This window comes from Ananas comosus, linkage group 20, assembly GCF_001540865.1.
Source record: "Ananas comosus cultivar F153 linkage group 20, ASM154086v1, whole genome shotgun sequence".
Classification (NCBI taxonomy): domain Eukaryota; kingdom Viridiplantae; phylum Streptophyta; class Magnoliopsida; order Poales; family Bromeliaceae; genus Ananas; species Ananas comosus.
This window is the reverse complement of record NC_033640.1, coordinates 7,048,274-7,070,397: the sequence shown is the minus strand read 5'-3', so window position 1 is coordinate 7,070,397 and position 22,124 is coordinate 7,048,274. Positions and strand designations below refer to the sequence as shown.

Below are 22,124 nucleotides of genomic sequence, written 5' to 3'. Positions count from 1 at the left end.
TATGGTTGCTTACCCAGGTACCGAGACTGATTTGCCGGGCGGGGCTGAGACTGAGTGAACGTTAGACGTAGCTAGTTTTGATTTTAGTCCCTTTTGTTTTTACATCTAGTATTTTCGAATTATCTATGATCGTTTGTTATTTATTTTGTTTCGTTATATCTTCGTACCCACTTTTGTCACTTATGGTATTTCCGAACCTCTCTTGTGATTCGTAGTAAGCTTTAGTTCTATAGATGTTAGAATTTCATTTGATTTTAGTTAAAATTCAATTTCTTAGTCTCATCCTATGATTCTTTGGATTTAGTGGAAAATTTGGTAATCATCTTTTTGCTAGCTTCCGTCTGATTCTGTAGCCTTGCATATTTGCTAGTTTAGCAAATATGCGGCGTCTGTTACACCTCGGGTTCGGGGCGTGACACTAATACACGTCCAAAAAGGCGCTAGCTAGCCGTTGACCCCTCGCCAGGAACCCTAGCCTTTCCCGCTGTGGAAGGCTCTGTAAAAACAACAACAAAGAGGGCGTGAGAACTATTAAACAATAGTTCCCAGTGGGTAAGCCGCCGAGAGTGGCGAAGTACACCACTAGGTCAACTGTGGCATGAATAGATAGGAATAAGTAAGCAAGTAAAAGCAATAAGCAAATGTAAAAGTAAACTACCCATGCTATTTGCTTAACAATCAATAAATATCGATAGACTGCAGGTATCAATTATCCCGATGAATTCTATCAATCATATTACTTGACGATTTAACCACACATATACCAAATTGCAAGCAAGATAATTCATTATTACCGGAATTACAGATAATATCATGTAATTGCTTTCTACATTAGTAAGAATGAAACATTCTTTATGTCGCTAACCAATCATGATGTCAACTTCTAGGTTATTCAGCATTAAGCTCACTTTAGATGTCAACTTCCTAATCTGCTCCTCAATAAGTTCGCTTAACCCAAGACATATAGTAACTTTACTACTATGTCCAGCTGAGGTTAAAGTACTTGACATAACCCAATTTCCAACGAACTTACACAAAGTAAGTTCAAGCCGCGCCGTGCCTAATGGCCCCGTGGTAGTCAACATCCCTATTCTAGGAATGAGCCTCCCCCACAGCATTCCATTTCGGCGCTCACTTCGTACATTGCGAGCATCTGTCGCTAAGCTGTTCGGGAGTGCTAGCTTGGGGGGGAGCGACCCCGCAAGCGTGTGCAAACGCGCACAATGGCATGCAAGCCGTAGTCCACAGTACCAGTCTCACAACAACATCATGTCTATGAGCATGATCTCAACTCAGCCACTTTTTTCCGAACAAGCGGGGGCTTGGGGTCGCAGCGGCCGCAAGCATTACGAAAGAGCATAAATGGCATGCTAGCTAATCATCCAGGTAAAATATCTCAACCAATCAGTCTTTCTGAACATGGAATCTCAACCGACCCAGGTCGGCACTGTGTATCAATCATAATCACTAATCTACAAACTTTGAAAACTACAGTGTTAATAAAACCTATGACTTGACAAGATTAAAGCTTTTACATCACATATGATCTATCACTATACCTGGTCATCACTAACAATCTCTCGCTACTTCCTTACACATAAGAAGTGTTACTAAGTTTGTTCATAACTCATGGCACACTACCTGCATCAATATAAACTTCTATTACTTAAGCAAACAAATATGAAAACAAATCACTCTACTTGACTATATCAATAAGTCATCATATTATTAATCTATATATCTACTAGATTAATTTATTTATATAAATCCATTCAATTATTCCTCATTAAAACTCTATTACTTACTATAATATGCAACTCCAACATAATCATCATGGAATAAAGCTAACAGTATACTACATATGCAAAATATAAATGATAAAAAGAATACTTTCACATACCTCCATGCCATTCATTCTACAATTAGAATCATATGCAAAACACATACATTACCTGATTACTTTCAGAGATTTAGCCATTATACTTGTATAATAACATTGCATATCCAATCTAAATCATCTGTCTCTTCTGTTGTATCAAGTAGAACTAATTGTTCCATTATCACACTTGAGCTTACCATTCATCCTCGTGATAAAATCAAGCCAATACATATAGTAAGCTACTATGTCTTGTATCATGATCCAAGATCTAACAGGTACCAATTGTAAAGGACGAATTATAACTATTCATACCATTTAAAGATCTATCATTTCCGAATACTATACTGAGTGATCAGTGCCATCTCAAATGCCTTAAACTATAACATTAATCCATAAAAAATAACTTCAACTCAATTCAAAGGAACAAGAGTGAATCACAAGTCCATTTCGAACGTCGATCCACATCCTATTCACAAGCTCATCCAGCAGAAGATAGTTCCGAACTGATCAGCGTTCTAACACGGATCCCAACCTGCGAAAACAACACGAAAACGCATCAAAACTAAACGGCCGAAAGTTCCAATCGCTACAATTGCACTTATACAAGGTAATAACTTAATCCCATTTTGGTCGTTTAGTACCCTCTATTTAAGCTAATTGCACAATACTCACCAGAGATAATTAAGTCAACCGAGCCTCGCTGCGAACATTCCGTTCAAAACGACATCAAAATAATGTATACTTGGTAATATTCGGGGAATCTTACTTAATCCAATTCCTTAACTGAAATTTCAATACCCCAAGTTTTGAACTATCCTTCTATAACCTCCAACAAGTCATCAATTCAGCTCAAATAATTGAAACTAACTGTTAGCAAACAATCAAAATCGCATCATTATCACATAATAATCTCTTTCATCATCGAAAAGAAGGAAAACTCATTAATCTAACTAGCTCGAAGCTTTAACCTGGACTTTGAATGGAAAATTACAGCAAAACCACTCCTCAAATTGTTGATAAATCACTTAAAACCACTGGACAAGAATCGAGAACCACATCAAACCCACATAAACACTACACTAATCTCAAACTATAATAGAAACCAGCTTGTTACCTCACTAACTTCAATTCACTCCTGAGAGTTGGAGCCCTGCAAAATACCTCCATGCCGAGTCCTTACCACCACTAGAGCTGCTCCAGAAGTCCACAAACCACTAACTGCAACGAACCGAGAAAATAGGCGCAAATCGGATCCGATTTCCTACTCGAAGAAGAGAAACCCTAGAGAAAAAAGTGGGTAATGCAAAACCCTTCCTCGAGCTCTACACAACTCACAAGCATTTCCCTGGTCGTGCTGGAACTGATAATTAATATAAGCAAAAAGGTGAAATGACCAAAGACTCTGCCTCTTCTGCAGTCTTTACCGAAAGTGATGGCTGTACCGAACATGGCAAGCAGAAAAAATCTGATTTCTCCATATCAAATGCATTTCTGCTTTTAACACCTCCAATCAGTCCTAACTTGTCCAAAAACTGTCTAAGGCCTTGAATGTAGGTATCCACTTACCATTTCCCGTGATCTAACTCGCATGACCAATCGACCAACGCCATGAATTGATAATCATTTACATCAATTTCCAATCATTACTATTCTTACTTCTAACGTGTCAAAAACGCTTCTAAGTCTATCAATACGCGTAGATCATTCCAAAACATCCAACCTTGAACTTAGTCCATACCCAAGATTCAATATACAATAAATCATTCCAACAAATAATATATGATACATATATCTCAAGTGGAGAATATGAACATGTGCATATGTTAATTTCAAATGCTGCTCCGGATCAATAATATCACGAGAGTGATTGATCCGTGAGATTGGTCATAGTCCTTCCTTTTGGGTAAACCGAGTCTCGAGTCGAAGTGTGGAGACAACTGAACGAATATCATGTTTGATAGAGAACAAGGGTAACCTGAGCGGCCAAACGCGAGATCATCAACTGGATTCTACTCACCATCGTCAGTGACTTACTCATTGTTGCAGTATGTACTATTCTTTACACGCGTGTTTCGCTATTCCAATGAGTACTTGTAATTTGACATGTACATACACTTGGGTCCCTAACCATTCGATCCTTGCGTGCATTGGCGCATAGTCATATGAGAATAGGTCGCACTTAAGATGGAATCCTATCTCCCATTGTAATTAGGGTGTTACTATATGATTTATGAGACCCGGTATAGAAAACCTTGGTCAGGTCAAATAAATATCGAAAGGGTTTTCCCGATATTAAACTCGAGTCGAATAAACTTAGTACAATGAACAGACGGATGGAGTTGACGATTATTCCATAACATCTGTCTAGTCGGGGACTCATGATAGAAGGATATATATATACTGTAACTGCACCAAAGTTCACATATTCTATCCGGAATCCACTAACATAGCTGCTAGTCTTCACTGTGATTAGACTCTGAGAATATCTAGATCATCGTAATCTCATTGGGGCATGAGTTGAGTAATTGTCTACGATGCTCACTCTGAATAGATTCAGTGAATTATTTGTTGATAGTGATCAAAATTATTTCACTACCAGATAAGAAAGAACCTATGGGGTCACACATATAAGAGGTTGTGATTGATCGGATAGCTAGATCGTGATTATTGAATCGTCGGAGGACCTAATTGTCAATATGTTGATAATTGGACTAATTTGTAATTGTTACAAATTAGTGGTATTAAAGTGTAAATGTTACAAGAGAGGACTTACTAATAGTTAGTAAATTATAAGAGGACTTATGTGCAATTGTTGCATTATTAATTTGATAAAATCAAATTAATATAAAATTCAAGTCGAATCAAATTAGTATTTGATCGATCTAACCAATTAAGGAAAGGATAAATTTAAATCTACATTTATACTTATCTTTAATTGTCATTATATTCTTAGGAATAGGATTATATTCCTATATATAATATATGAGAGTTTTTAGAAAACCCTAGCCGTCATCTATCCTCTCTTCTCTTTTCTATCTTATAGCAAGAAAGACGTCTTTTTGCAAGGGAGCTAGCACCCCCGGTGAGGACATCGATCAAATCAAGATCCTCGTGTGGATACCTATAGAGGCCGGACACGTGTGCGGCTTCAAGAGAACCGAATTACACGATCATCATATTGAGGGGAAGATCTATCCGCGAAAAAGGTAAAGATTCGATCTTGTTTTTCTTCTTTAATCTTAAAGATATGAGGGATCCTAATTGCGTAGTTTTTGAGATTGGATCTCGAGAGTTTTCAAAAATCAAATTTGTTTGATTTCCTTTTCCGCTGCGTTTTTACCGTACGCAATTTTCTAACAGCTGGAACTTAGAGGGGACGCGGATATAGAACAAACATGATCCGGTAAACACTAACTCAGCCCGCTGTAGAATCCACCATGTCGAACTCGAGCACACTCACCATTGCGCGGAATCCACCAATGCAATGGTTGAGCAATATTCTTCTTTCATAGGAAATCCATCTAGAAGATAGGTGTAAGAAAAAAGAAATCCTTCTTCTCAAATGAAAGTAGGAATTCAACTCAATTCATCTTATCTTTTTCAACGTAAGATTGTTGCATATTTATAGGCTCTCAAAAGACCTTTTAACTTCTCTATACATTAATTCACTCCTTAATTTTATAAAAAAATTAAAAGACACATTTAGGAATACTAAAAGACACGTTAAGTGTTTTAGAACACCAAAATTCTTTTTTTTTCCGAGAGAAGGAAAAGACTTATAGAAAAACAAAATGGCACACTAATAACTATTAGGTAATTAAATATTTTATTTTATCAATCTCAAGATCGTTGCAATAACTTTCAATTTCGACAATCAGATCACCCAAACTTTATTAAATAGTTCAATCAACATGCCCCTCTTCTCAAATATACTTATTAATTATACAGTCATTTTGATCCGGGTACATAGAGTTCCCATTATGATCCACCTTGAATGGACATTAAGTTAAGGCCAAAAATATGAGGAAAAAAAAAACCTACTTGAATTTGCCCCGATCCGCTAAGAAAATAGAGCGAGATGCAGGAGACCGATTCCTTACCTTTGTCTGCTCTGATCAGTCAAAATTATGCCAAAAGCCTAATGCCCTGACCCGCCCTGAATAGAGTAGTAATTGGAAGAAATATGTAGGATAAAAATCAACATATTCAGTGTCAACATTGACCTGCCAAAGAAATTTGGGCAGAAGGTCTGGACCTTTCCGGCCCTCAACTGTCCGGTTTGCATTCCTAAATGTGTTACATGGAGTGATGACATCCAAACAACAAATCTGTAGCTATGAGATATGTAATATACCGACTTCTTGATATAAAAGTAAGTATAAATAAAAATAGTATGAGATACTATTTTTATTGGACTTAAAAAAGTAAAATATAAGTCAGAAATGACTTGTGTTGAAATTGGAATGGACACAGAAGATTTAGAATTTTCTATAAGAAGCGGGGATGATATTTTAGCAGAAAATTCACAGTGTCAGAAAATTATGAAAACTTGAAAATATGTCGGAATTATTTTTATGAGGCTAGATTTAAAGTTTCATGTCATTCCGACACCCGAAAAGTAAAAAATAAAATCTGACTGCTATCTGCTAGAGACTTTAGTCGGTAGAGTTTTCGGTGATAAAAAATGGTCCAAACTGAAAAGTTAAGATATATTTTTTTTTATTAGCTTAAACCGAGCCTGACTGTCAAATTTGGACACAAAACGGACATTCAGAAGGGCTCCGGCGAAAAGGAACAGATTCTGAGCTGCTAAACTAAAATTATATTAATGTTGTGGAAGTTGACTATAAAAAGGGGCTTCTTCTCCCCTTTCTTCTTCTTCCCAGCCAACACACACACACGTATGGAGTGGGAGAGAGAAACCCCCCCTTTCTCTCTCTAGAATACTCCCCACTCCCTCTAGATCTCTCCCTCAAATTTGCGGTGTTGGCGGAGATCAGCAAACTTGGGAACGCGTTGGGAGCGTCGGATCGAGTCTTCGGGCGCCCGGTGGAGCAGCGTGCTTCTGACTCGAAGTTTGCATTTTGGTAAGCTTTTGGGATTTGGTTTAATCCTTAATGCTTAGTGTTCTAGTAGCCTCTAAAGTATTTTTAGCATGTTTTCTCCATGAGATTTTGGGTTAATTCGAGATTATATCATGCTAGGGCTTAGAATGGGGGGTTTTTGGGGTTTATGGGTTTGATCTATTATAACCCTATTGTTCTCTAATTGAAGGTTAGAGGAAGGCCCTTAATGACTCTATGTTGTGAATCGGCGAGTGTTCATTTGCCGATTTCGAGTTCGGGTTGAATCGGGCTGCGTGCGCCGCGCGAGGCCGATTGCAAGTGACTACAAGCAATCAGAGAGCAATGTTAGGTGGGTTGTGCTCTACCGGCGATTAGGTCGCTTCTATGCGAAAGTGAAGTATAAATATTGTTGATGCATGTAAAGTTGGTAGGTTGTACATGATAATATGAATGTGTAAATCATATTATGCTTGACGTTGTTATCTACCATGAGATGCTATATGAATGCATGAAGTAGAAGCTAATCAAGAACGCATGAGATAGATGCTAATAGTGAACACATGAGATGTATGCTAAGTAAATGCATGAGACATATGCTAAATAACATGAGCTAGATGCTAAACGAATGTATGAGATAGGTGCTATATAAATGCATGATTTAGATATGAATGCATGATTGAGATGCTAATAGAGAATGTATAAAATGTATGCTAAGTGAATGTATGAGCTAAATGCTAAATGAATACATGAGTTAGATGTTAAGTGAATGTAAGAGCTGAATGCTAAATGAATGCATATAGTATATGCTAAGTGAATGTATAAGATATATGCTAATTGGGTATGCATGATGTATGCTAAATGAATGCATAGAATATATGCTAAGTGAATGTATAGGATATATCACTACAAGAAAACTGAATTTTAGTGGCATTTATTTAGCGGTGATTATCAAACGGCCACTATTACTATTATTTTATTATCCTTTTAGCGGCAATTCTTTTCAAATATATATATTTAACACACTAATATTTATATATTAATTAAATAAACATAATAATCCTTAACTCAAACTCAACCCTAATCCAACCCACCCGATCGAACCCCACATCCCCCTCCCCCCTCCCCCTAAGTCGATCACCTCAGCTCGCGCCCTTTCTCTATCGCGATCCCCACCCCCGCACCCCACATTCCCCCACTCCCCCTCCCCTCTCCCTCTCCCTCCCCTCTCGATCCAAGCTGCGTCGCGGCGTTCTCTAAGCTCGGATCCGGGGGAGGAGCTCTCCGCGGCGGAGGAGCTCTCGGCGGCGGCGGCGGCGTCGTCTCCGGCGGAGGAGCTCTCGGCGGCGGAGGAGTGGCTGAGGAATTAAGCTCTCGGCGGCGGCATCTAGGGTTCCGGCGGAGCTGCGACGATTGCACCGTGTGGCTCGCCTAGAATCCCCTCTAGCACGCCCAGCTCTCCCTCGACGTCACCGACCTCTACATCAGCTCTCGGCGTACGTTAAGGGCGCCGGGGATCTCCTTTCGGCACGTAAGGTGTTCGACGAAATGCCCGAGAGGAAGTCGGTTTGTTGTTGGACTTGTTTGGTTTCTGGGTACGCTCAATTTGGATTGGTGGAGGATGCCCTGAGGTTGTTTGCGAGAATGGTTGAGGAAAATCTGCGGCCGGAGGATGACACCATGGTCGGGGTCAATCAATTTAGAGAAGCAGTATTCCTCATGCTCTGTTTTTGTTTGTTCTCAGATCGTAGAACCCTTTACAGCTCACTACGTGTTTGCGTTGGGAGTAGCTAGATTTTTGAGTTGCGCACATTGGGTTCTTCAGGTCAGAGTGTCGAAAATTTTCTTTTGTCTTTCTGCATTTATTCGATAAGCTTCCATTAATCTTAATGTTATTTATATTATCGTGCATGGTTGTATCAGTATAGTGTATCTATATGAGTATAGTTTTTTGTTATCTATGTTATTGACCTTATGTTATTAATTGGGTCCAGCCGTCAGGCGTTATTACATTTTTCTATGGGAGAAACGGTGTGGCAGTTGACTCCACTCCCACATCATCTCTTGAAGAGGATACGGCATCTGATTCATCGTAGCCTTGGAGATGATGTAATTTAGCTTAGACTTGAGCATAATTGAAAACGAAGTTCAACGCATCAATCGCAAGGATTTGAAGTTTGGTGACCTATTTTATGATTTGTTTAGTGGTTAATCATTAGTTTATACTATTTTGTTTTTAAATTGTGAACGAAAATATGCCTATAGTTTTCTAACTGCAACTAAATAAGTCGGCTATTTAGTGCTACTATGTTTCCTAGCGCAACTATGTACAACCTAGCGAAAAATACGCCAAGTTGTAGTGTTGAAGCTTGCGGACAGCTTTCTTTGCATGGTGGTGGCTTCAGTGCTGGTATAGAAACTGCTAAGGTTAGCAAACACATGCCCTGAAGCAGAAAACTTGTTAGTATCGAGCGTTTAACGTAGAAACTTTATAAGTACTCTTGAGTCAACTTTGGAGGACAAAATATACTTGAGAATTTTATCAGATTGACGTAGAAAGTTTATAAGAATGAGAAAAATCGTGATTTATATAGTTAAATTTTGAAGGTATAATTAATTAAATGTTGAAGGCAGTTACAAATACTATTGATTATGTTTAATTTTGACTCTTGGATTGGTATCTAAGGTATACACAATTTCACTTTGGTTCTTAAGAGATATGTGACTCAAAAGTACGTGCTAAGAGTAAATCAAATTCTAAGCATCTTAAAACCAGAACTTACACCATTCAATAGACAATGCTAAAGTAGCTTGATGTAATGTGGAAGTCTCGGACAGACACAGATTTTTGGCCAGGCAAAACTAGATGTTTGGGTTTCGAATCTCTTGAGTTGGCAAAGTTACTATGGTCAAAGAAACTGAGAAAATACTTTCGGAAAATATTAATCTTGCATTGTACTTTAGTCATACTAGAGATTTACTTAATAGAGTTGTGATATTTTAGTTCTACATACCTAAAGCTACTTCCTAATCTCCTTACTGTTTTCAAGAAATGGAAGTATTATACTGGTATTCATAATCTTGACTTCCCTATTTCTGCATAGTGAGTATTAAATCTGGTGACCTCTGTCATAGTCATATGCTTAGTTCCTGGTGCATTCTTACGATGAATTGCATGTATGTGACACAGGTATAAAGAGAATATGGAGTCACAAAGTCTAGCTTTGCAAAAGCAGCTTAGTCAATATGCTCCCCTCAAATTGGATCCGGAGGTAATTCGCATTACCTTTACTTCTGGCCTATCTTAATATTATCCGCTAATCTTTACGCTGTGGTGAGTTAGAAATGTCATGAGTTCATGATTTAAGTGGCGACTTAGAACAGCCATATTGATTATGTGGAGAATATATGGTAAGATTCATTTATGAGCTTAGGAGGAGATTGCTAGAGGATACACAGGGGTTGGATTGACAGATGGGACTGTGAGAAATTATCTTTGATACTTTAAACCCTTCTAAATGATAGATTGGAAGGATTCCAATATTGGAACTTAGAAGATGATAAAAATATCAGAAAAAACATGACCTTCTGAAACTGCTTCAGTGGAGGAATGGAAAATCAACTGAAAGAACAATGGTCGTATCATGTAGTTGAAAGAATGCGTCACAGACAAATATTTAACAGTTGTGTTAGATTTAGTGATAGTCATTATTTCGGCATTTCATTCTAAATAAAAAACATGATAATTCTATTATTGGGGCTGGGTGGTTGGTTGAAAGGGCAGATTTTATTTTTATATGAGACTTTTTGAAGTGTGGTTGGCTATCAATATCACATGGATGTTCAGGGGTGTCTGGCATAACTTTTCTTTTCTTATTATTTTACTGGTAAGGTGATGCAGTCAGTTTATAGTTCTGCTTGTTATCTTGCTACCATTTGATGCAACAGAATACCTCCAATATACTTTTTTAAGTGGTTAAATAGTTGATTCTGGAAGTAGCAGATCTTCTAAATCTTTATTCAGTCACCTAGCTATCATCTTAGAGTGTGAAGTATGACACTGTTTCCTCTGTCCTGATGCAGTTAACTGGTCTTTCAGAAGCAGACAAGGAAGCCTTGCTCTACATACTTAAGGCATCAACGGTTATTGATGACATTTTTTATGAGCAGGTTACTTTTTCCCTTTCATCTTACATATTGACCTTATGATAGTGGATTGATATTATCGTGTGTTAGTCACCATCATTTGCATTTATTCTTGAATGAGTTAAATATATATGACCAACCATGCTAGGAAATTAATGGATTTTTTACTATTCTTCTTTTCCGCTTTTAGGTTTGGTATGGCAATAGTGCGTTGAGAGATTGGCTTCAGGAGCACTCCAATTCTTCTTATCTAGATCAAGTGAAATGGATGTATTTTTCTATCAATAAGGGTCCATGGTAATTACTTTTGTATAATTGGGTACTTTTGTCTTAGTAAACTTATTGATCTTATGTATCTCTCAAAAAAAAACTTATTGATCTTATGGTTAAAAAAAAAAAAATCATAGTAGTTATATTTCAATAACAGGTCATGCCTTGATGAAAACAAGGCATTTTTGACAACAGCAGATTCTGCTGTGAAGTTGCTCAGAGATTCCACCAAGCCTGTTTCTGGTTGGAAGGGAATTGAATATAGAGTGGCCTTTCCTGTGGTGAAGCCTCCCGGTGCAAGTTTCTACCCTCCTGATATGGACAAAATGGTATGATGACATGCACCTGTTATCATCTTTCTAGTTCTAGGATTGCCTGAACAATAAGAATTTCTCTTTCCAGTACTCTGTGATCTGCTACAAGCAGGAAATCAAATTGAACCAAATTAGCCAATTTTGACTCATTTGATTTTTGGCGGTTTGATTTTGAAAATCAACAAATTTTCAGTTTTCAGTTTAGGTTTGGTTGCGAAAAATACCAAATTCAAGCAACTGGCAGTAACATAAAACACCTGTACACGATGTGTGGTACGTTCATTGTGTAAAATTGTAATAGATAAATATTGTTCTAATATATATGATTAATACTATGTAATGACAGATCTCCATTTCACTCAAATATATAACTCAGAAGGGAATCCCAAATAAAAATGTTTAAATCAAACTAAAACAATTTAGATTCGGATCAGTTCAATTCGGTTCAATAGTATATTGCCTTGGCTCATATTCATGATTTAAGGTGAACATTTCAACTCGTTTGAAATGAAGCTGAATAGATTAACTACCTATTATCGATGCTCACGCTCACGTAGAAATATCTCGTATTTCATTTAAGTTACTGGTTAAATGATATACTGAAATTATGAGGCCATTTAGATACATATGTATATAACTTTATCCTATTCTCTTTCTGTTGCCAATAGGAATTCAAATTGTGGAAGAACACTCTAAGTAGTAGTGAGCAAAAAGCTGCAACAGGGTACTTTAGCGTCATTAGACGCCATGGTGATTCTTTACCACTTACAACATCTCATAACATCGATCAGCTTGACTCTGAGAAACCCTTGAAATCAGATGATCTTTGTATATGTTGATACTTGTATATGTTGATTATCAGAGTTAAATTACTACAAACGGAAGCATCGACACTTTGTCAGAAATATTTAAGGGTTGTTCAGACTTCGGAGTTGATTATTCTCCATATGCTTCATCACTGATGTTATTAAGAAGTTTAACTGGAATTCACATAAGATAGATTATGTAGTTTAACTCTTCCTCTTATTTTCACTGGTTGTATTGCCAATGTTAGTCTGTTGGTAATTGTTCATCTTGTTTTTCTTTTTCCTTGTTTTTTTCTTTTTGGGTTGGCGTGCCATATTAAGCATTAAAATTCCTAACATTTACTCATGTTATAGATCTTTACAACTCAGATCAAGTAAAGCGCATTTTGAGATAATATTTCTTTTATTTTTCTTTTTTCTTAAATTTTTGCCTGTTATTAATTAGTTTTATTAAATATCATGAAGGCAACATCTGAATCATTTGTTGGAATACGAGATGACATAGCAACTTTTCAAGTTAAACTCTTTGGGGACCACCTACAGGTATCTTTAGTCAATGTCGTATCGTATTAACTCTCTATACCTTAAATTTGTGCTGACTGTAAGGATCTAACTCAGGACTTGGAGCGGAATCTTCCATTAGATGATATGTACAAATCAGAAAGTGTAGTTGCTGCTCCTATCCGTGTGATTCAGCTTCTTTACAATGCAGGGGTGAGTTTTTAGCTTTAAAAATCTTAGCCCGTTTCTTTCACTATGAGTTTTATATGTGATCATTTACTCTGTTGTTTTGCTCATAGTTGCTAACATATTTCCATCAACGGCAACATATATTATATGTTGAGGTTTAATTTTGGTAGTTGTTTCGGCCTTGAACCCATCTGGTTCTTCCTTGGTTCCTTATAAACTTGAATGCTTGAAAATTTGCTGAAGTTTCGAAAATGTAAATAGGAGTAAATGAGTGGATCTGAAATTGCTTTTAGTATAACCGTTGAGATGTCACCAAACTAGGAACAAATTGATTTATTAAAAGGTCGCTTTCGTGGCTGGCACATGTACAATAAACTGTTTGCTAATGTTGTTTTGACAGAATGATTGATTGCATTATTGCATTTACGTTGAAGGGGGCACATCTGAGAAGTTCAGAATGTTGTTTGCCAAAACATAAAAAGATGTGGGTTATGCTGCTTTAACTTTGTTCTTTTGTATCTTGATACATTTTCTTTTGAGTAGCTTTTCTACCTTTGTTTAATGATCTTCTTCTTTTTTTTTTTGTTTAATGCATTTTGTAGTGCAGATACCAATTTTCACTTTGTTGGGTGGCAAACTTTTACTGAACTCTTAATTCAACTTAGGTCACATTGTCTATATATTTTATTAGGTAACTTCATAATTTTTTGAATCAAGTCTAGATTTAGCCTATGGCCTGAAATCTTTTTTGCTGTTTTCATGTTCATTTTCATATGTGCTTGTCTACTTAATTAAAGTGCTATTATTACAAAATGAAAAGAAAAGATAGACCAAATCAGTACAACCTAGCTTTTATATTTTTCAGAAATTTGATATGATGATTTTTATTTGGTAATTTCGGACACTGATTTTATGACTTTTTTTTTGTTGATTCAGAACAGCTGGAGCTGCGGAAATTGAAGTGGGAAGCAAGAATTTCAAACATGCGGTGTTTGTTATTTTTTTGCTACATTTTGAACAAGTATTTTTTGTTAGAACTTATGTTTGAAATTTAATTTGAATTCTGAAATTGTAATTTGAGAGTTGAGACTATTTGTTATACAAATTATTAATGCTTTTTGGTTACTAATATTTTTTAATATTTCAATTCATTGTAGTATTTAGTTGTTAATCAAGTATTTTAATATTAATTTAATTGCCTCTATAAGCTTTATTAATCAATCATTTAGTATATTTTTTGCGGCAACTATAATTAATTATAGCGGCATTTATAATAGTTGTTATTGTATATTATTTAGCGGCATTTATAATAGTTGTTATTGCATACTATTTAGCGGCATTTATAATAGTCGTTATTATATAATATTTAGCGGCATTTATTTGAATTTTTACCAACCGCCGGAATAAATGCCGCTAAAACTTTTAGCGACCCCGCCAATAGCGGCAATTGTTAAAATTGCCACAAAATATTTTAGCGGCAATTGTAATTGCCGCTAATTTAAAAAATAATCGCCGCTAAAAAGTAATTTTGTTGTAGTGTATGCTAATTGGCTATGCATGATGTATGCTAAATGAAAGTATAGAGTATTTGCTAAGTGAATGTATAGGATATATGCTAATTGGATATGCATGATGTATGCTAAATGAATACATAGAGTATATGCTAAGTGAATGCATAAGATATATGCTAATTGGGTATGCATGATGTATGCTAAGTGAATACATGAGGTATATGCTAATAAACGAATGCATGAGATGGATGCTAGATTCATGTAAACTACATCCTAGGTATGGATAACTAGGAAAATAAGAACATTGAATGCCATGTCAATTAAGAATCCTAAGTGTGAATTAACTAGGATGACAAGAATCATGAGTGGCATTGAAACCTAGTGTCATTGAACATAGGTGAATCATGAGTGGCATTAAACCTAGTGTTATGGAACATAGGTTGAGAATTAAATCTAGAGTCAAGAAAACCTAGGTTATGGAATGTGTGGCATTAAACCTAGAGTCGAGTGGACCTAGGCTGGAAAGGATAATGGACCTAGTGTTGAGCAGACCTAGGCTATGAGGCATAGTGGTAGAGAGACCACTAGGATTTGAGAATACGAACCTAGAAAGGTTGACATACGGTGAGACCAACCCTTAAGACATGAAAAGTGGATTCTGGAATCCCGGCTGCGAGTGCAGCGGCTGCTAGTGCAGCATATGAGATCGACAGTTCTTGGCCGCGAGTCTGTGTGGCACATTCCCTTCCCACTGGAAGAACTTCGAGGATAGGCTTATGGATGATTCTTGGCCGCGGGGACTGTGTGGCATATTCCCCTCCCACCGGAAGAATCTTGGATCGCTACGGTGCGTGTGGCATATTCCCCTCCCTATCAGGGGTCTTGGGCCGCAGGTGCGTGTTGCATATTCTCCTCCCGCCGAAAAGATCCTTGACCACGGGTGTACGCAGTTCTGGGCGACCCGTTGGGCGATGTGGTTTGTGAACTTAAGGCTGAGGTGCATATGAGACGTCCTTCGCCTCGAGCTTTACAGAGCGTGGATTATCCGCAGTTGATTGACTCAAGATCGAATCGAGTGGCATAGTTGGCTAAGGTAAAAGTAACCTTAGGAAAGAATGGCAAATAAGCATAGTGTGACTAAGAATAAAGAATAAAGAATGGCTAATGCTTAAGAATAGCAAGAATAAAGAATGGCTAATAGCTAAGATTAAAGAACGAACAATAATAAAGAATGACAAATGATAAAGAGTATAATCAATTAATCTACTTGCATAAGTTGCATGATTTGCATAGTTGCATGTTGTGAGATATGAACATGAATTATATGATGTTATATATATCTGTTGGACTAACATGTTTGCAGTGCCTGCTTTGGACCTAGTGGATCGAGTTCTTCCCTTGGGTGGCCGTACCCACTGGGAACTATGGACAATAGTTCTCACCCCACGTTGTTTTGGGGGATTTCATGTTCACACGCGAGTGGCGCGTCGGCGCGAGGAAAGGGCATAGCTCCGTAGTTAGCGCCCTACCACTGAGACCAGAGATAGCAGTACCCTGAGTCGGCTTAACTTAGGGAAGTGAAAAAGGAAAGAACAAAGCTGTAATGAGTTGTAATAACTAGATTGGAACCTCACACATTGTAATATGTGAAATGTATGTTAGTTGAATGCTTGTAATAGCATAGTATTTATGTTTTTGATACTTTCCTTATGCAATCTTTGTTGAATGCTGTTCCTGGTTGGAACCTCACACATTGTATGGATTGTGACGCCTTAGACGTACAGGCGAGACTCTATCTGCGGTACAGGAAACACCATGTCCGTTCGGCGGTCTGTTGGCGTGCCCGAATCGACCAAATAGGCGGGCTCGAGGCGTGACAAGATACCTCGTAATTCATAGAAGGCTAGCCAAATTTCAAATTTGTGATGCATTGTAGCTCCACAGGCCAAACAGGGTCTTGCCCTCTTGATCAATGGAACAGTAAAATAAAAAAAAATTGATATAATAAAATATGTCATGCTCCAAACCATTCGGCTGCAATACGTCGCACAACTATAGAATTGAGCTCTATTTGGGCACAATTATGCATGGCAAAGTAGATACACAATTTCAAAAGCATCAATATTAGTACTAGATACGGTAACAAGTCTGTCAACAAAAAAGTTATCAAAAGAATACAGCCATTGTTAAGGTGTGGAAGCTAGAAAAACAAAAATAGGTACAGACAAATATGGAAGTACAAAACTTTTAATCGTAACAGCTGCAAATCTACTATTGAAAGTAATAAGTCTTCGTGTTAGTCCTTGTAGCACTCAAGGTAAAGGCCAACCAAATATGGATCTACAAACTCCTCATAACTGGAAAAGTTCGAAGGTATTTTAGTTACACACATTTGAAATTTAAAAGTCTAAGCACATAATCATATAGTTAGAAGTAAATTCCAAAAAATTAATAATTAAATAATTAATTATTTAATTTCAAGTGACTTATCAAAAAGAAAACTTCACAAACTGTCACCAAATTGTAAATTAAAGTAAAAAAATGTCCAATCACAAGAAAATCATTAATCATAATACATATAAGACCATCCAATACTGAGCAGGTCTACAAAGAAACAGAAATGTTGTCGAGTCTCATATACTTTTACTAGTAAAGCTTTGCCAATCCAAGATCATCGCTTGAAGCCTATTTTCACCTCCGCATTCCTATTGCAGCTCCCACAACAATACCAATTGTTCTTAATGGCAAAGAGACGATCTGCTCTTTAAGAGAGGAGGCGTTACGGGAGACCGATAAAAAGAAATGAGTAAAAGATGAGTGGGGGGGGAGAGAGAGAGAGAGAGAGAGAGAAAGAGAGAGAGAGATGTACTTGAGAAAAGGTGGAGGTTGGAAAGAATAAAAATAGGGAAGAAGAAAAAAACATATGATGGAGGAGGAGAAGGAGAAGAGGGAGAAAGTGTATCGGGTAGAGGAGGAAAGAGTAAAGAAAGAGAGAACAAACTGAAAGTGAGTGAGTGTGTAATATACCGAATTTTAATATAAAAGTAAATATAAATAAAAATAGTGTGAGATACTATTTTTATTAGATTTAAAGAAGTAAAACATAAGTTGGAAATGACTTGTGCTGAAATCGGAATGAAAACAGAAGATTTAAAATTTTCTGTGAGAAACGGGGCTGATATTTTAGCAGAAAATGCACAGTGTCAGAAAATTATGAAAACTGGAGAATATATCAGAATTATTTTTATGAGGCTAGATTTAAAGTTTTATGTCATTCTGACACCCGAAAGGTGGAAAATAAAATCCGACTGCTATCTATTAGAAATTTCAGTTCGGTAGAGCTTTCAGTGACCAAAAATGATCGAAACTGAGAAATTAAGATATATTCCGTTTATTTAGCAAAAACCGAGCCTAGCCGTCAAATTTGAGCGGAAACGAACATTCAGAAGGGCCGATGAAAAGTATCTGATCCTGAGCTGCTAAACTGAAAGTAAATTGTATTTAGTTGAGGGGGCTAGTTGTGTAACGAAAGGGCTTTTCCCTTTGTTTTGTTCAACCCTAGAGAGATAGAGAGCTCTTTCTCTCTTGCTCTTTAGCCCACTCCTCACATTTCTCTCTCCCCTAGCTTTCTCTCTCTAGCAAGTTTCTCCATTTAATATGAAGTTGGAGAAGATGAAGTTGGAGAAGATGAAGTTGGAGATGAAGTTGGAGATGAAGCTTGGAGCTCTCCAATGGTGAAGCAAGCTCTTTAATGGTTGAAAGCAATGTAGCCATGGTGAGTTTTGTGATTTAAGCTAGGGTTTGGATTAAATCTTTTGTAAATGATGTTTAGGATCTCTAGATGATTCTAAACTAGCTTGGTTAAAGTTTAACCATGAGATTTGGTGTTCTTGAAGATTCATGAAACCCTAGGCTTAGAAAATGGGGGTTATGGGTAAACGAGGGTTTTGATCTCATTTAACCCTATTGTTCTCTAATTGAAGGTTAGAGATGAACCTTTGATGACCCTACGTTGCGGATTGTTGGGCGTTCGGCAATCAATCGCGAGTTGGAGCTGAACCGGATCACATGTGCCGCGGGAGCCCGATTGCAAGTGACTATAAACAATCGGAGAGAGTTACGAGGTGGGTTGTGCTCACCGAAGCGATTAGATCGCTTCCATGCCAAAGCATCGTGTGTTTCATCGTTGATGCATGTAATGCTAGTTGATTGCAAGGCTAATGAATGCATATGTATACTAAATACATATGAATGAGAAGGCATAATAGAGATGCTAATAGTGAATGAAAATGCATGAGTTAGATTCTAATTGTAAATGCATAGGATGTATGCTAGTAAAAGCTAATTGGGTATGCATAATGTNCAATAAATAAATCGTATATGAGATACGTAAGTAAATAATCGGATATAGAATATGTTAGTAAATCGTATGTAGTACGTATGGGTTAATCGTGTAGAGTTAGTACGTAAGGAAAATGTCGTATGTAGAATACGTAAATGACAGTGCGGGGTTAGGGGTGGTTAAACCAGCCCAAGCCCAGTGCAGTTGTCTGCGGCTTGCCTGTATGAGCTAGATGCTAATGAATGTATAGAGTATATGTTGAGAGAATGCATGAATAAATGCTAAATGAATGTATAAGCCGTATGCTAATCAAGTATGCATGAGACATATGTTAGAAAAATGCATGAACTAGATGCTAAATAACATGCATGACATAGATGTTATACAAATGCACGTGAGATGATTGTAAACTAGTGAGAACATGTAAAATCCCTATGTATGCATGAATGATGAAAAGAACCTAGAAAAGGTAGAGAATCTAGTGACATTGAGAACAAATAACATTATGACATCAAAAGAAGAGTGGCATCAATGAGTTTTGAATGCTTGTGTTACAATAGTGACATTAATGGGTCAAGAATGCTTAGTGTACAAATGTGGCATTAATGAGTATTGAATGCTAGAAAGAACACTTAGTGTGTGAGGCATCATGAATATTAAAGAAATGCAAGTAAGTGAAATTGATGACATAATGATATAGTAACCTTATAGTTAAGGGTCATATGAGCATTGCTTCCTTATAGTTAAGGAATGGATTGAACTTGGAATCCTTATAGTTAAGGATTGGATCATACTCGCCTATAAGTCCTTGCTCGGAGGGTGGTAGCTCCCCCTCGAGCGATGAGCTCCGGAGTCGTCATCACTAGGTCGTAGTAGTCTCCCCAGAGGACAGTCCCATCGGGTCGTAGTAGTCTCCCCGATATTTGGGATTATGAGCTGGTGAGCCTATTGAAGGCGAAACTTACGGGTTAGCCGAGAGGATTGACTATTGATAGTGGCAATTGCCATGCATCATGAGCAGTATATATGTTGGTCCATTGAGCTTGAGCAACTTGCGGTTTGGGGTTGACGGTATATCCTCACCCTATAGTAGACCTATAGTCATGGTCCGGGTGTGCAGGTATTTTCCTCGCCCGTTGGTAGACCGAGTCGAGTGGCATAGTTAGCTAAGTTAAAGTGACCCTAGGAAAGAATGGTAAATGAGCATAATATGGCCAAGGTGTAAATACCCTTAGTAAAGAATAAATAATAGCTAAGAATAAAGAATGGCTAAGAATAGAGTGTGGCTACTAATAAAGAATGTCAAAGAATAAAGAATTGCAAGTAGTAAAGAATGATAAATGATAAAGAATTGCTAATAACATAATGAATGTCAAATGATAGAGAATAGAACCAATTAATCTACTTGCATGAGTTGCATGATTTGCATATTGCATATTGTGAGGCATGAATATGATAGTTGTTAGTTGGATATTTGTTGGACTAACATATTTGCTGTAATATACCGAAAATTCGGAAAATAAATATCGAACTTTAGTCAAATTGACCAAAGTACGAGGACGGTACACTTCGGAAAGTCCGAAGGTGTTAAAACGATTAAAAGTGAGTTACGGGAGGTTTTCGAGAGCTAAAGTTGTGAAATCTGCATTCTGCAGGTTTTCAGCTCTCGGGGACCGGTCCCTGAAGGGAGAGACCGGTCCCCGAACGCGTATGAAATGAGACAGTNCATTAATGAGTATTGAATGCTAGAAAGAACACTTAGTGTGTGAGGCATCATGAATATTAAAGAAATGCAAGTAAGTGAAATTGATGACATAATGACATAGTAACTTTATAGTTAAGGGTCATATGAGTATTGCTTCCTTATAGTTAAGGAATGAATTAAATTTGGAATCCTTATAGTTAAGGATTGGATCATACTCGCCTATAAGTCCTTGCTCGGAGGGTGGTAGCTCTCCCTCAAGCGATGAGCTCCGGAGTTGTCATCACTGGGTCGTAGTAGTCTCCCCAGAGGACGGTCCCATCGGGTCATAATAGTCTCCCCAATATTTGGGATTATGAGTTGGTGAGTCTATTGAGGGCGAAACCTACGGGTTAGCCAAGAGGATTGACTTTTGATAGTGGCAATTGTCATGCACCATGAGCAGTATATATGTTGGTCCATTGAGCTTGAGCGACTTGCGGTCCGGAGTTGACGGTATATCCTCACCCTGTAGTAGGCCTATAGTCATGGTCCGAGTGTGCAGGTATTTTCCTCGCCCGTTGGTAGACCGAGTCGAGTGGCATAGTTAGCTAAGGTAAAGTAACATTAGGAAAGAATGGTAAATGAGTATAATATGGCTAAGGTGTAAATACCCTTAGTAAAGAATAAAGAATAGCTAAGAATAAAGAATGACTAAGAATAGAGTGTGGCTAATAATAAAGAAGGTCAAAGAATAAAGAATTGCAAGTAGTGAAGAATGACAAGTGATAAAGAATTGCTAATAACATAATGAATGACAAATGATAGAGAGTAAAACCAATTAATCTACTTGCATGAGTTGCATGATTTGTATATTGCATATTGTAAGGCATGAACATGATAATTGTTAGTTGCATAAATTATATATATCTGTGGATATTTGTTGGACTAATATGTTTGTAATGCCTCCTTTGGACCTGGTGGGTCGAGCTTTTTCCTTGGGTGGCCATACCTACTGGGAACTATGGACAATAGTTCTCACCCCCATGTTGTTTTTGGGGATAGAGGTTCATACGTGAGCGGCGCGGCAGCGCGAGGAAAGGGCGTAGCTCCGTAGTTAGCGCCCTACCATCGAGACCAGAGATAGCAGTACCCTAAGTCGGCTACTTAGGGATGTAAAAGAAAGGAAAAGAACAATGTTGTAATAAACATGTTAAATCAGATTGTATTTGGAAGCTAAAACGAGTTAAAGAATGCAAAATGTGTATGTTAAATGTAATGTGAGACAAATGCTTGTAATAGCATAGATGTATTTATGTTTTCGATACCTTCCTTATGCAATCTTTGTTGTATGCTATTCTTGGTTGTAACCTCACGCATTGTATGGATTGTGACGCCTTGGACGTACAGGGGAGACTTTGT

The 22,124-nt window shown here is 37.4% G+C and overlaps 1 protein-coding gene across 4 annotated transcripts; it reads left to right on the top strand.

Annotated features, from left to right (window-relative positions):
• On the top strand, nt 8,074-14,253 carry LOC109725315 (nudix hydrolase 3-like). Of its 4 annotated transcripts, XR_002220234.1 has the most exons (9): nt 8,084-8,767; nt 10,133-10,214; nt 11,026-11,112; nt 11,279-11,385; nt 11,516-11,687; nt 12,944-13,021; nt 13,097-13,192; nt 13,569-13,652; nt 14,105-14,198. XR_002220234.1 is itself a non-coding variant. In XM_020254455.1 (8 exons), the coding sequence occupies exons 2-8, from the start codon at nt 10,146-10,148 to the stop codon at nt 14,126-14,128; spliced, it is 633 nt and encodes a 210-aa protein (XP_020110044.1). In that variant the 5' UTR covers nt 8,086-8,767; nt 10,133-10,145; the 3' UTR covers nt 14,129-14,253. The 4 variants fall into 4 exon arrangements, 3 of the variants coding, with proteins under 3 accessions (XP_020110046.1, XP_020110044.1, XP_020110045.1); XM_020254455.1 differs by lacking the exon at nt 13,569-13,652 and having other exon boundaries at nt 8,086-8,767; nt 14,105-14,253; XM_020254456.1 differs by lacking the exons at nt 8,084-8,767; nt 13,569-13,652 and having other exon boundaries at nt 8,781-10,214; nt 14,105-14,253.

Excerpts from the sequence above, each read along its gene's own strand:
- LOC109725315 (XM_020254455.1), top strand. The coding sequence starts at position 10,146 with ATGGAGTCACAAAGTCTAGCTTTGCAAAAGCAGCTTAGTCAATATGCT. Across the intron at positions 11,386-11,515 it reads TCTATCAATAAGGGTCCATG|GTCATGCCTTGATGAAAACA; the intron begins GTAATTACTTTT and ends TTTCAATAACAG. Across the intron at positions 11,688-12,943 it reads CTCCTGATATGGACAAAATG|GCAACATCTGAATCATTTGT; the intron begins GTATGATGACAT and ends AATATCATGAAG.